Source organism: Leptinotarsa decemlineata, unplaced genomic scaffold (assembly GCF_025532065.1).
Source record: "Leptinotarsa decemlineata unplaced genomic scaffold, Ldec_3_MD MMD2_tig00002082_RagTag_RagTag, whole genome shotgun sequence".
Taxonomy (NCBI): Eukaryota; Metazoa; Arthropoda; class Insecta; order Coleoptera; family Chrysomelidae; genus Leptinotarsa; species Leptinotarsa decemlineata.
The window spans coordinates 8,632,480-8,645,967 of NW_027412573.1; the positions used below are offsets into that span (position 1 = coordinate 8,632,480).

The 13,488-nt window shown below is 33.0% G+C and overlaps 2 protein-coding genes across 2 annotated transcripts; one reads left to right on the plus strand and one right to left on the minus strand.

Moving 5' to 3' along the window:
* Window positions 1-3,028: 3,028 nt before the first annotated feature.
* On the plus strand, window positions 3,029-6,130 carry RpL28 (Ribosomal protein L28). The gene is made up of 5 exons (XM_023159145.2): window positions 3,029-3,157; window positions 3,327-3,418; window positions 4,788-4,916; window positions 5,841-5,954; window positions 6,007-6,130. The coding sequence occupies exons 2-5, from the start codon at window positions 3,332-3,334 to the stop codon at window positions 6,085-6,087; spliced, it is 411 nt and encodes a 136-aa protein (XP_023014913.2). The 5' UTR covers window positions 3,029-3,157; window positions 3,327-3,331; the 3' UTR covers window positions 6,088-6,130.
* A 2,425-nt stretch (window positions 6,131-8,555) lies between these two features.
* Su(z)12 (Polycomb protein Su(z)12) lies at window positions 8,556-12,778 on the minus strand. The gene is made up of 3 exons (XM_023159144.2): window positions 12,571-12,778; window positions 12,467-12,513; window positions 8,556-12,412 (listed from the first exon to the last, which is right to left on the minus strand). The coding sequence occupies exons 1-3, from the start codon at window positions 12,668-12,670 to the stop codon at window positions 10,538-10,540; spliced, it is 2,022 nt and encodes a 673-aa protein (XP_023014912.1). The 5' UTR covers window positions 12,671-12,778; the 3' UTR covers window positions 8,556-10,537.
* Between the last annotated feature and the right edge of the window lie 710 nt (window positions 12,779-13,488).

Here is a 13,488-nt window from a genome sequence, read left to right on the forward strand (position 1 = left end):
ATGTTCTTTTCAATTTTCAATCACTCATGTTTCATGAAATTTATTGCATCATCTTCAAAAAGTAGACACACTCTTCACACACACTCCTGAAATTCTTCTAATACTGATTGTCTTTTAGGGCTTCATGAAAATAGAAGCTAGTGTTTTGAAGAAAGCTTTCAATATGTTGGGGTAGAACCGAGGTTGCATCAATGGCTATCAAATGTATAATAATAATAATAATATTTATTCACACACAAGGATAATAGTACAAAATTGTAATTTGAAAACAAATTTCTAAAACTAACGGTGAATAAATTTACAGCTTACGAAGTACAAGTACTTGTTTGTAAGTTTAGACATTACTAATTGAAACGAAATATACATACACAGAGTGTATAAGTTCATCTAATAAAATGATCTAAAATTAAAATCTAAAAGCAAAAACATACTAAAATATCTACATTGAAGAATTCAATGGTAAAAATGTCATTACTTTTATTATACTTTTTTTTTTATTCTATTCATTTTAATCCATTGCCTATTTGATTTAACTCTCTATAATTTCATGAAAATAGTTTCTGCTTGTATTTTGTACATAATGTTTAAGAGTTTTTTTGAAACAGTGTGCGCAGACCTCATTTTTAATATCATTTGGCAATGTATTAAACAACTTAGGCCCAAGATATGGATAGCTTTTTTGCCTGATCGACTTATACATAAGGGGTGATTTGTAATTATATTTATGCCTAGTTGAGTAATTATGGTTTTGCATTATCAACTCAGATCTGTATATAAATTGTCTCAGATTTGCTTGTATGTAATATAATTGTCTAACATCATTAACACCAGCTTCACAAAACTGACATATACACTTTCTTTTAGAAAGTATTCCTTTACACTTTCCTTATTGCCTATCATCAAATTTGTGTTATTTGAAAAGTAACCTACAACGTTCTCAAAGCAGATACCATATTCGTTTCGTTTAGGCTTTTCTTCGTAAGGTTGAACAGTCCTTTTGCAGTTCCTAGATCTGACGGAATCTCTCAACTGTCCAATAAGGCAGTCTATATTTTGGTTTCACTGAAGTACTTCACTAGAATACACAGTAATCTTTTATTATTGATGTCAATACTTTCATTCAACAAAACCGAAACTTTGGCATCTTGCAATTCTATTCTTAGTTCTTCATGAATAGTTTTTGATTAAACATTTTTTTATAATTAAGCTGCATTTTGTTTTCCCCAATGATATCCGTTTTGCTATTTGTAAATCATGAAAAATTACTTTGTTGTGCTAATGTGTTCTAGCCTATTAATGCTGATGTAGTGACTGGCTAAAAGGAGACACTGACTTAGGATAACATTTATTCACCTTGAATAATTTTTACTGAAAACAGTATGTTACAATAGTCACACGGTTTTTGCTTCGGTAGAGTTGTGCCCATGACTTGTTTACCGAGGTTAACCATTCTATTGGAATTTTTCCATAGAAAACACTGAAAGTTGGGCTTTCAACTTATTTTATATACCTAACCAATTTGGAATGTTTAACAAGGTCCGAATATTTTGTATTCAGAATACAGTTGCAAACAATACACTGAGCTCTTGACTCTTGAACGATCATTTACTATAGGTCTAATAATCCTTTCAAGTTGGAATCAGACAACCAATGTTACTGCGGTAGCTCTTTCACTCGATCTACTACGAGAGATGAACTATCTTCCATTTCCACTGTAATAATATGTTCCATATGATTTATTATGAGAGGTTTGTTCTGGTTCTGCGAAATTAGGACGTCAGGATCATGCTCAGTTGATATAAAGCGTTCTGGTTTATTGAGGATAATTTTGGACTGATGAATCCTCTCTTCTGGTTTTGACTGCGAAATGATCCTAAACTGTTTTGAACCGTCCCGAATCGTTCTTGCTCTCGAGGCTGAACTGTTCCCGTTGCTCATGCGCATTCATGTGGAAATTTGTTTGGGCTATTTGCTAGGATGTTTTTTTATTTATTTGATTTGAATAATTGATGATTGAAGGTAGATAACATTTGAGCTGACTATAGGGATGCGCTACATAACAAAATGGACATGATTAATAGTATTTTCTCGTCTTTATCTCTTCATATATACGATAGGTGGCACAGTAGTCTCCTCAAAAGTGTTCTGGTTTAAACACGTGTCCGAGACTATTTCGGACTGTTTGAGATTTTTTGTTTGTACGCACCATGTCTTGCGCAGTTTCCAAACGTTTTGGAATGTTAGAACCAGAACAAACCTATACAACTTTTAGTTTCAAAATATTGGGAGTTATATGAATGAAAATATTCAAAAATCTTCTCTTTCATCACGTAATGGCCTCAGTTACTAAACTATAACGTATTGACTGTTCATTCCATTGTCAATTTGGAGTCGAGTGAATTCCGTTACGGAATTCCTCTATGACCAACATTAACATTACAGCACTGATATAGTTTGACATTTTCCGATGTTTTACGTTGTTTTGTTTTAATAACGCTTATATTGAATTTCGTATACTCATAGGATTTTATATTCTCACTGACTAGGTTGCTATTATAAGACCCACCCTATTATCGTTGATTTTAAACCATTCTTCTATATAAGATATGTTAACTCCTTGTCGCATAATTCAAATAAATTTGTGTTTTCCATATGTAAACAATGGAAGAACCACGAGAGACCTCACACCCATCAGCACCCTCTTACCATCAGCGCCCTCTCGCGATAAGAATTTTCATGATTGCCATCATTGATAATACGACTTTTTATCTGAATGTTCATGAAAAAAATTGCAAAAGGTGCGGGTATTTGTGAAAGTTATTCAAATTAAAGGGTCAACTGGGTTTAGATTGTAGATTATTTTTAAATTAGAATATCTGAAAAAAAAAACGTGTAGAGAAGTGTTTTCTTTGTTTGGAATTTCTAGGACTCATATGAACTATTAAAAAATACTTGTCTCTTTCTCATATTATGAATCAAACTGTTAAAATTGAAAGGGATCAATGAAACACATTGCATTTATTTTTCTAGTGGCGCTCACTTCAATTCGTGAAAACCAAGTTTGGTTCGTGAAATATCACGTTCTGTGCCTTTAAAACTAGTTTCCTTTTCCGCGAGAGTCCATTTTGTTTCTCTTTACTAAGTAAGGTTAAGCGAGGTATGCATGATTTTTTTTCTAAATATTTTATTTTCAAAATTGTGGACAGTTTATAATTTTGAAGCTCAATAATTAACAATATTAATCGAAGATTAATATTTTTCCTGAATTATAAAAAAAAGTATTGTTTTTGTATTGTCCAACAATTTGAAATTTTTTCTTTTTCCAGCCAAAATGTCGTCACATTTAGTTTGGGGAATTATCCGAAACAATAACGCCTTTCTATTGAAGAAAAGGAACATTTCCAAACCATTCAGTACGGTAAGAAAACTGGATTATTTTCTTAAGAAACCTTAGTATCATAACCTTATTTCAAGATTTATATCTAATTCCCAATAATTTCCTAACAAAGTGATATTGAGTATAGGTGGATTCATGCACTTGTTTGAGAATTGATTCATATATTAGTCTAAGGGTGGATTCATGCGCCAGACTTGAAACTGGACTTATAAATCAAGTAATGTGAATGTAACACAAGGGCAAGCTGTTTCGTAAAAACAAAGTGCCATTAAATGCCACTCTATGAAATGAGCATTAATCTTTTTTTTGTTGATGCTTGTGTTAGTGTATGTCTTGCATTGCTTTACATAATCCAAACCTGTAAGTTGCCAAATTTAAATCTAAAAATTTCATATTCATCATTTATTGCTACTATAAACTTACAACTTTTGTACATAGATATAAGTATGCATAAAATATTTTCATTTATGCTTGTGCATGAATGTTTCCACTGAACATCAATAATTAACAACTATGAATTCTTCTGTTTTGCCACTCACGAATTGAGATTGGATGCATGAATTCACTCTTGGTTACAAGTCATAAGTTTTAAGTTGTAAGAAATCTCATTTTCTTTTGTTATTGAAAACTTATGAGCCATGTACGTTGATATTATGGATGAGTATAATATAAAATTCAATCTCATGCATGAATGTTACAAATTAACACACAGTGGGGTATATGACACCATGCAAGGCAAGATACGACGCTGATATACAAGTCTCATTCAAATCCAAATCAGTAAACTCTGTGCACTTCTGCAGTCTATGATATGCATTAGAGTAATTAGAGTGTGGATATGAATTACACAATGTCATTGTTTTAATAGAACATTGAAAAGGAAGATATTTCTGAAATAAAATATGGGGGCTCTTTACTTCTCTTCTTTATACAAAAAATGTAAGAAAGGAAGATAATTAAGTTCCAAATGAACTTTTCAATGAAACAAAGCTCGTTTGAAACTTACAGACATAAAAACAATCACTAATATAGAACACCATCCTCAATGATCTATTTCGAAGCATCTTCAAATGCTCTTTTCGAGTCAAGCTAGGCTTTGAAAAATACCAGAAACGAAATATGAACCATATAGATACATTGAAGTATATTCACTTCAGATGAACACTAATCGACAGATCTACAGTATTTCTCCTCTTTTATATTGAAATCATAGTCTTGGATTTTCTGTCAGTTTACAAAAAATGTTTTATGTTGAAAATCAGCTGAGGTTGAGTTTTTTTAAGTAATTTAAGTTTTGAGAAAGTCATATGAAGCAATCCTAAATAATTAATTAACATCATTGGTGGTATAGGAAATTTCTCTCAGTACATTATAGCCATATTTTTTGCAGGAACCCAATAACTTGACAAATCTCAGTTCCTATAGATATAATGGAATCATCCACAAAAAATCTGTAGGCATAGTAGATGCAGCTGACAAGAAGGGTTTCACAGTTGTTTACAAAAAAGCCAGTAAACAGGTGAGTTTTTTTAAAATTGACTTGTGATTACATAACGTTTGCATGTATGCCTTTCTATATCCTACCTCAATTAAAAACGTTTGTTTGAAGGTTGTTGACAATGTTTCGTGGTGTATTTCATCAGTTCGGACTTCCATTGTCTAATATAATATAAATTGTTTTGAAATTAGTAGTTTTCAGAAAAAAAAATCTTTTTTTTTTTAATATGCATTCAATTACACTGATGAAACCATTCCTACTGAGGAACCTACTATGTAGTGGAATATTTATTAAAATAAAGTATATATTGTAAAAATTTGTAATTACCTTGAATAATGTTTATCCAAAAACAAGCAATTTACTCATCAACCAAATTGGCTTTTTCAAGAGATGAAGAAAACTGATTTCTACCAGAAATGCAATACTCTTTTCGACTTGCCTTTCATCAGCCATGTTGGCATTTTCAAATGTAGAAATCGGTTTTCTTCATCTCCGCCAATTTGGTTGGCGAAACGTGCTTCCATTCCTTGTTATCCATTGATCAGCTAGATGATACCAGATTCCAAAAGTTTTACTTTACTTATATCAGACAGCTGTTTCAATCTGTCCTAAATTTCATCAGTAGTATTAGGTGAGTCATGTTTGAACTCCTCTCTCCGGCAAGAAAAATCTTGAATAAGGATTGGAAAGACATCACCTAGTAGTCTGTTTTTTACAGTGAAATCTGCACAAAGATGGAAAACAACTTTTCATTCAGCACTTGATGTCGAAATTTATTTTACAGCAGATTGCTATTGGAATCTTCCTTTATCTCTCATGAGCCGGATTTCAGTTTTTGATTCCTTAGATTGCATCTTTATAGGAAAACTGTCATTTGTGATCATGAAATTGTTGAAATATTTGCGACATTAATTATGATCAATATTTATATAATTTCACTTTCAGCGCAAACCCAAACAAAGCACTGTCAAGAGGACAATGAAATCTGGTCCCAGGCGATCCCTCTACAAGTTGAAGCGTCTTTTGAAAGCAAATAAGTACCGCACAGACCTTACTAAGGTATAAGATACGTTTACTTGCAGTGAGCTGATTTACATATAATATTTTTCAGGCCGCTCTTCGTAGGGCAAGCGCAGTACTTAGGTCACAGAAGCCCCTTCCTGCCAAAAAGACCAAGGCAAAGAAGGAATAAATAAATTTTTGTAAGATCGATCAATAAAAATTTAATAAAAATATCTCGATTTTTTTTCCTTTGAAAGCTTCTCAAATTTAGAAAATTCACGAGTGAACTTGAAACTTTTGTCAACAAAATTGATCTATTGAAAGCACTTTTTTTAAACCAGGACAAAAATGCTGTTCTTGGACACGTGTTTTGCTAACCAAGTTGGTACCATCAGAAAATGACCAAGACTAATCTTAGTCATCTTGAAGTTATACTTGGTAGTTCCAGAAAGGCAGTATCAATACCAAAAAACAGAAAGAAACTGAATGATTCAGAGGTCTTGTTGCATGTTGATCAAATGAAAATGCAAGGAGGTCACAACTGTTTGAATAAAAACAAACTCAATGTGATGGCAAGTAGCAAAAAAATAAAACCATCAATAATATTTCAACGATTGTAGTCGAAAAAACTAGTTGCAAAACCTAAAGTATACTTGTTGGATTGATGACGCTAGTTATTTTGTAGAAATTGTTGATGACCTAGTTATTTTGTAGAAATTGATATTGAATATAGGAGAAAGAAAATACTTCCCTCTGATTTCTACTAAGTTTTTAATTTGTTATGATCGGTTTTGCTTTGTTAAACCATTTTCTTAATAGAACTAAGACAAAAGTATTTTTTTATATTCTATAGTATACCATATATACATGATATACCCGTACAAAATCCACACGATTATAGTTATTCAAACCAGACAAACAGAATTGATAATTCTGAGTTTCACTATGATGGTTCATCAGATTAGAAACATCTGGAGAACCAAAAAAGATGTATTCCAAAGTTTTGTTTCTATCGAAGACTGCCGTGACATAGTCTTTGGAAATATTTCCATTTCGGGATTGTCACATATATGTGTATTGGGCATAAACTTGGAAATTTAAAATGTAACACCTTATTTAGAATACAACTCATTCAGGTATTTTTTTTTAATCAAAACAAGACATTTTCTACAGAGAGTTCTAAACATACGACTTCATAATATTTTTGATAAACGACTATAACTCATTCAAATACAATTTAACTTACTTGTAGCTCATCAGACTTGTTTTTTTTTATAACTTGTCCAGAAACATTCTCAATATTAGAATTTAACACTTCCTACAACCATAGTATGTTATTGAACCTAAATATCAATCATATTTTTTCACACTTTTTTTCAACTTGAGTGCAGAGTGAATTTTTGTTTTGAACTCAATCAAACAATATGCTTTATTGTCAGATGAAACAAGTCTTCTAATTCACAAAAGTCATTAGAGAAGTAATATCAAACAAATGGAGAGAAGTATTACAGAATAAAATAAACGTTTAAAATTCAAACTACATAAAATTGTGATGCCAGATGGTATTGAATACGCCATATAAAATGAAAACAATATTCAGATACAACAGGAGTTCAGATCTTGAAATATTTCCTTATAAAATTCCTCCGATGTATAAAATGCATAGTTTTAAAGTAGCTCCTTTAGGGCATCCCCAAATTTAGTATACAGATAAAGAACGAACATCTATTGGCAAGTGATTGAACATTTTTTGGCGTAGTATATTTTGAGTTTTTTATCATTGAGCTTATGGGAATACTTAAGGGGATCATGTGGATGACTTTTTGCTCATTAAACAGAACAAAAATATAGCCCTGTAGAAAATAAAAGTACAAAGCATACTTCGTTATTTCCCTAGAAAGCACCCAAAATGAAAACAATGTCATCAAAGTATCAATAAATTTTCCAATTAAAAAAATATGAGGTGGCTCTTTACTGTATGGAGAAAAAGTCAAGCGAGACAGACATATTACATGTCCAAAGGTAGCTTTCTTGAAACAAACTTTGTCGTGTCGTTATTTTTGGCTACAAAGAAGCTGTTTTCAATGAAACACCTAATACATTTATATAGTTTTTGATCTAATAGTTTCGGAAAGATGGAAAGCATAGGTACATATTTAGAAAGTGAAATAAAATAAATATTTTTTGAATGATTTGTTAGCAAATTAAGATCCGAAATTATGAGATTGAACTCAAAATTTTGAGTTTTGAAGTCGGAATTTCCATGAAACAAAAAATGATAAAAATATGCGTTTTCATATCATTCAGGTTTGAAGCTGCAGATAAACATATTACTAATAGATGTTGAAATAAATGTCACTCTTCGAGGAAAACAACTTTAGCCAGGTCATTTGTTTCTTTAGCGGACCATTAAGGCAATATAATTAGCAGTGGGATCACGCGTTAAAAAAGGAGGGCCTTGTTAATTCTTATCTCCAACAAGTTTCAGTTAAGGACCACGGTATCATTTCATAATGGTAGTTCTCAAATCAGTCGCTTTATCCATTTTTCACCAAGAATGAAATATTTGGACTCAGTCCCCCTCAACAATCTCTGTGAGGATGTTCTGCTGTTATCCCAGTACCACTTGTTATGTTTTCATGAAATGAAAGACGATACTCTCTTTATAAACAAACTCTGTATTTACTATCTCTACAAAAGATTCATAAATTTAATCCTAAGTAGATTTCAGAAATATAAAAATGTACACAACAATAACAAATACATAAACATATATTGTAAGAATTTACATAATGAATTGTAAATGAAAGTAATTTCCAAAGGTCCGCAGACAGTATCTATGTTTTCATTGCAAATTAATCGAAAATAACACTTATGGATGTATATTTCAATTAAATTATTTACTTATGTCTATTCTTCTGAAAAAAAAAAAAAGGAAATGGATAATACGGTGATTGATAAATATATTTCAAGAAGGTTTATCATGTTCTGAGTGCTTCACATTGATGGTTCAGAAATGTATAGTAAAAAGGCAACCTAGAGTTATTTTAGAATATTTATCATAAAACTGATAGAAAACTTGAATCTATTTCTGTGGCTTGTGTTACGAATTCGGAACTGTATCATTGAAAATATTCTGTTAACATTTCAAACATATGCTCAAACTGAACATTACAAATATCAAAATATTTCACTTAGACTTTTGACGTAACCGTTTTAATATTTACAAACACAACAAATCTAAACTTATCAATTTGTATTTATTTACATCATATATATATAGTACTTCAGTTTTTAAAATGGGCTGAACTTAAATGAACAATCTACTTTTAATTGAAGATGCAAAACACCAAGACATGTTTAAATCCTCCGAACAAATTGCTTTGTGTTTTTTTTAAACTCAGCTCAGGAATATACATTTAAGCTAGCATTTTCCTAGCTATGATTTGAATTTTAATCATCTCCCTGAATATAGATCACTTTATTTCACTTAGACTAGAACAAAAATGAACTTGAATGGTCTATGTTGAATGGAAATCTTGGCAACAACTTCAATACTATTTTATGTAATGTAATGCTTCTATCACGGCATTGCATTGTATATGAGGTATACAATGTTAAACAATTGGTATGAAAATAATTACTGAAAAACGACCCTGGCGAGATATTTGCCAAGTTTATTTCGCCTATTTTACCGTGCACAAAATAAAGTTATGAAAAAAAATCAAATTGTTTAATTTTGTACATTTGCAAACTCATATTTTAACATCGACACAATATAGAAATATTGGTGATGACATAGCTTTCTTAACATCACTGCTAGATGTATTTGTGTAGTCAGTTTGGGAGACTGACTACAAAGTAATGTGTGGACATGATACAAATAAATAGGTAAGTACATATCCACTTTAACAATTATTGGGCTACTGGAACAGTGTCCATTTAGGGATGTCTTGAGAAAGTAAGGCTGCGTAAGGAAGACCTTAGCTGCAAATTACATAGAAAGTTCATATTAGTAATATTATTGTACATGAATCTATATTGTCCAGTTATGACTGACTCGATTTATTTCACAATGATAGTACAAAATTTGTTTGCAAAGTTGTTTCACACATCACTCACTAAACGTTCAAATAGTGATACATAAAATGTGTGAACTTTATACGGAAAAATTTAAATTACCCACACTAAAATCAAGAAGTACTTCCTCATAATGGTCCAGGTTGCTTTTTGAATAGCCTTTTTTAGAATTCATCCATATTGTAAATTTCTATTCAAACATAGTATCAGTAAAAATTATTTAAAAGTAGGGTGTTATGATTTCAGAAGAGCAGTAAAATAAGCGAAATAACTTGTAATATGCCTAGGTTCCTAATAAAGATAAAATGAGTATAAAATTCAGTTTGTAAATGAAACATAAAGATACTGAAAATGTCTTGAAGTAAAAATTATAAAAATGTATGCATACGAAATGCATAATTCAGAAAAAGTAAAGTATACTTTATGGTATTCTATATGCTACTTTAAGAGAACAGATATCTGTCTGCTAGGATTTAAAATGTCTGTGAACTTAAAATTAGCATACATTGAAAAATATAAAAATAACTTAAATGTCTCAATAAATATTTGAGAACTAGAAACTAGCTAGATTTTTGGTCACTTTTTAAGGTTAAGGTAAGCCTTTTTCTAGAAGTCTCCCCACACACAGACTTCCTACGAGATGTAGGCTCGCATGGAGTGGGAGTTCCTTTTCTTCTCTGCATTCCGACATTGGCAGTTTTTCTACCGGCACTTGGGGTTTTTGTCATATTTGGCTTGTCACAAATCGGAGGCACATTTCCTACTCGAGACCAATTGTCTATCTGAGCCTCCCTGGATTCCTTGAGGACTGTACGAATTGCACTAGTTTCACCTACAAGTTCCTGTAGTTTCTGTATAGTTGTATACAAACAAACTGCACTTACTAGTCCGAAATCAAACAAACTAGTCATGTGTATGACAAAATTTTTGTACAGATTTTTCAACAATAGCTCCTTTCCCTTATACTGAACAAATAATTGGCAGGCAATAGGAATTTGGCAGTCACCCACAAACCCGTGTTTCATAACATGCAAGTTCCACATTTTCATCAGTTCTTTCTCTCCTTCATTAACGTCAGTGAACTCGTCTATCATCATCATAGTTTTGTTCTGCAGCCACTCTGGGTCATTCTCTCCTTCAGAATCAACATCCATTTCTTTGGGATAAATCGGCAGGTACGTGGTGGTGTGGTGATACAGTCTATTGTGGCCAGTTATAAAAGGCCTCTGGCCATCAAATTCACAGTCATCAAGTTCAAGAAACTCGGACAAGCTCGGTTTAGGACGTTTCGGATGACAGACAAGAATATGAGTTACAGAAGCTCGACGGACAGGTCCGCTTCTAGAAAAAGCGCAAACAGAAGGCTGGGAAATCAAATCGTGAGGAGATCCAGTGTATGACCCGTCATACATTTCATTTATTGCTACATCTATCCTAGCACCTACTGAAATAGGAACATAGGTGAAAGTAAATCGTGAGTGGCACAGTTTCAAATGCTTCAACAGCGTGTACAGCTGATTGCAATTCAAACTGCACCACGGGCAGTGTAAGTCTTCACAAGCTTCAGTCTGCTGACGAGAATTATTGTTATATACAAACTGATAAACTATTTGTAATTTCTCTACATTGTTGTTATCACCATTCATCGATAATGGCACATTTTCTTTGTTTTCTTGCAAAGGATAAGGCGGAGGGCGGTCAACTATTCTAGCACTAGCCTCGGGAGACCAATTGAGTTTGAACTTCAGAACAGCCCCCTTCATGAAAGCATCCAAATTTCCACATGTTTCTACCAAATCGTTCACGCTTTCCCAACTGGAGTGCTTTTTGAGATTATTCTTCGGGTTTCCTGAGAAATCATGTACCACAATGTCATAATCTCCATCGCTCAGGTAGCACCTATTGTGTTTATCATAAACAGTAAGTTCAGCCCCGTAAAGTTTTGTGTTATCAGTACCATTGGATTTGCGCTTCTTCAAAGCGGGTTCCTCGTCTCCACTGTCCTTTTCAGAAGTGACTTTCACTCTGAATAGGATTATGTAAGACTTGACCAAAGGGCCACTAGAAGGGTTGAAAGATTCTGTTGGAATGCTGATTGTGGGAGCCGTAAGAGGTAGCTGTTGATCATCGGGATTGATCGGAACATCGGCTGTCCCGAGAGTTATTTGCATACTAGGAGCAGAGCTGTCTTTACGTTTTTTGTGACTGATTTTCAAGAGCACTGTTTCTACCTGAGCTATTTGAGCATTGTAGTCTAAGGATTTATTGTTAAAACTTAGAAAAGTAAGATTTATAAACCCAGGTTGTATGGAAATGGAATCTCTCCTCGAAACTACTTTATCCAATAAAGAATCGACTTTGAAATTTTGCCTGTGTTTGTGGACTCGCGACATTCTTTGTCTCATATAGGTTAGGGTTCTGTTGAGGAAGATGGGCTAAAACATAAATTAAATGAACTCTCTCGAACAAAAACTGTAAAAGAAACTTACTGAACACATATTTCTTGTGCGTAAGTACCTATATATTTGCGTTGGTTCTGGAAAATAAACAGTTAGTTGAACTAGAAAGGTATAGTTCTGAAAAATTAACTTACTTTCAAAGGCCTGTAAAAATAATTCGTGATCAGCCTGAATGTGATCGATTCTTGGAGTTTTAACATTGTCTGGATCTTTTTCTCTCTTTTTGGGGGGCATTCTTTTAGATTAAAATATAATACTGACCCGCGAAAAAATACAACCGCCTTTCTTGGACACGCCAACCACCCCGAGCTTATTGTCAGCTTGCTAGTTTTTTTTGACAATTTTGACAAGCAATCACGAAACACCAGCAGGTTTGTTCTAGGTTTGTTATGGTTCTGCGAAATTCAGGTTCTAGGACGTCAGGATCATGCGCAGTTGATATAGAGCGTTCTGGTTTATTGAGGATAATTTCGGACTGATGAATCCTCTGTTCTGATTTTGACTGCGAAATGATCCCAAACTGTTTTGAACCGTCCTGAATCGTTCTTGCTCTCGAGGCTGAACTGTTGAGAACTGTTCCCGTTGCTCAAGCGCATTCATGAGGAAATTTGTTTGGCCTATTTGGTAGGATGTTTTTTTATTTATTTGATTTGAATAATTGATGATCGAGGGTAGATAACATTTGAACTGACTATAGGGATACGCTACATAACAAAACGTCTTCATCTCTTCATATACACGATAGGTGGCATAGTGGTCTCCTCAAAAGCGTTCTGATTTAAACAAGTGTTCGAGACTATTTCGGACTGTTTCAGATTTTTTGTTTGTACGCATCATGTCTTGCGCAGTTTCCAAACAGTTTCGGATGTTAGAACGGGAACAAACCTAGAGGATTCATCAGTCCGAAATTATCCTTAATAAACCAGAACGCTCTTTATCAACTACGCATGATCCTGACGTCCTAGAACCTGAATTTCGTAGAACCAGAACAAACCTAGCAATTTTTGGTAGTTGTTCCACAGAATAGTAATAGTATTCTGTGATTGTTGTAC

Coding starts and splice junctions, on each gene's coding strand:
- RpL28 (XM_023159145.2), top strand. CDS start 3,332: ATGTCGTCACATTTAGTTTGGGGAATTATCCGAAACAATAACGCCTTT. Junction 3,419..4,787: donor TTTCCAAACCATTCAGTACG/GTAAGAAAACTG, acceptor TATTTTTTGCAG/GAACCCAATAACTTGACAAA. Junction 5,955..6,006: donor ACCGCACAGACCTTACTAAG/GTATAAGATACG, acceptor AATATTTTTCAG/GCCGCTCTTCGTAGGGCAAG.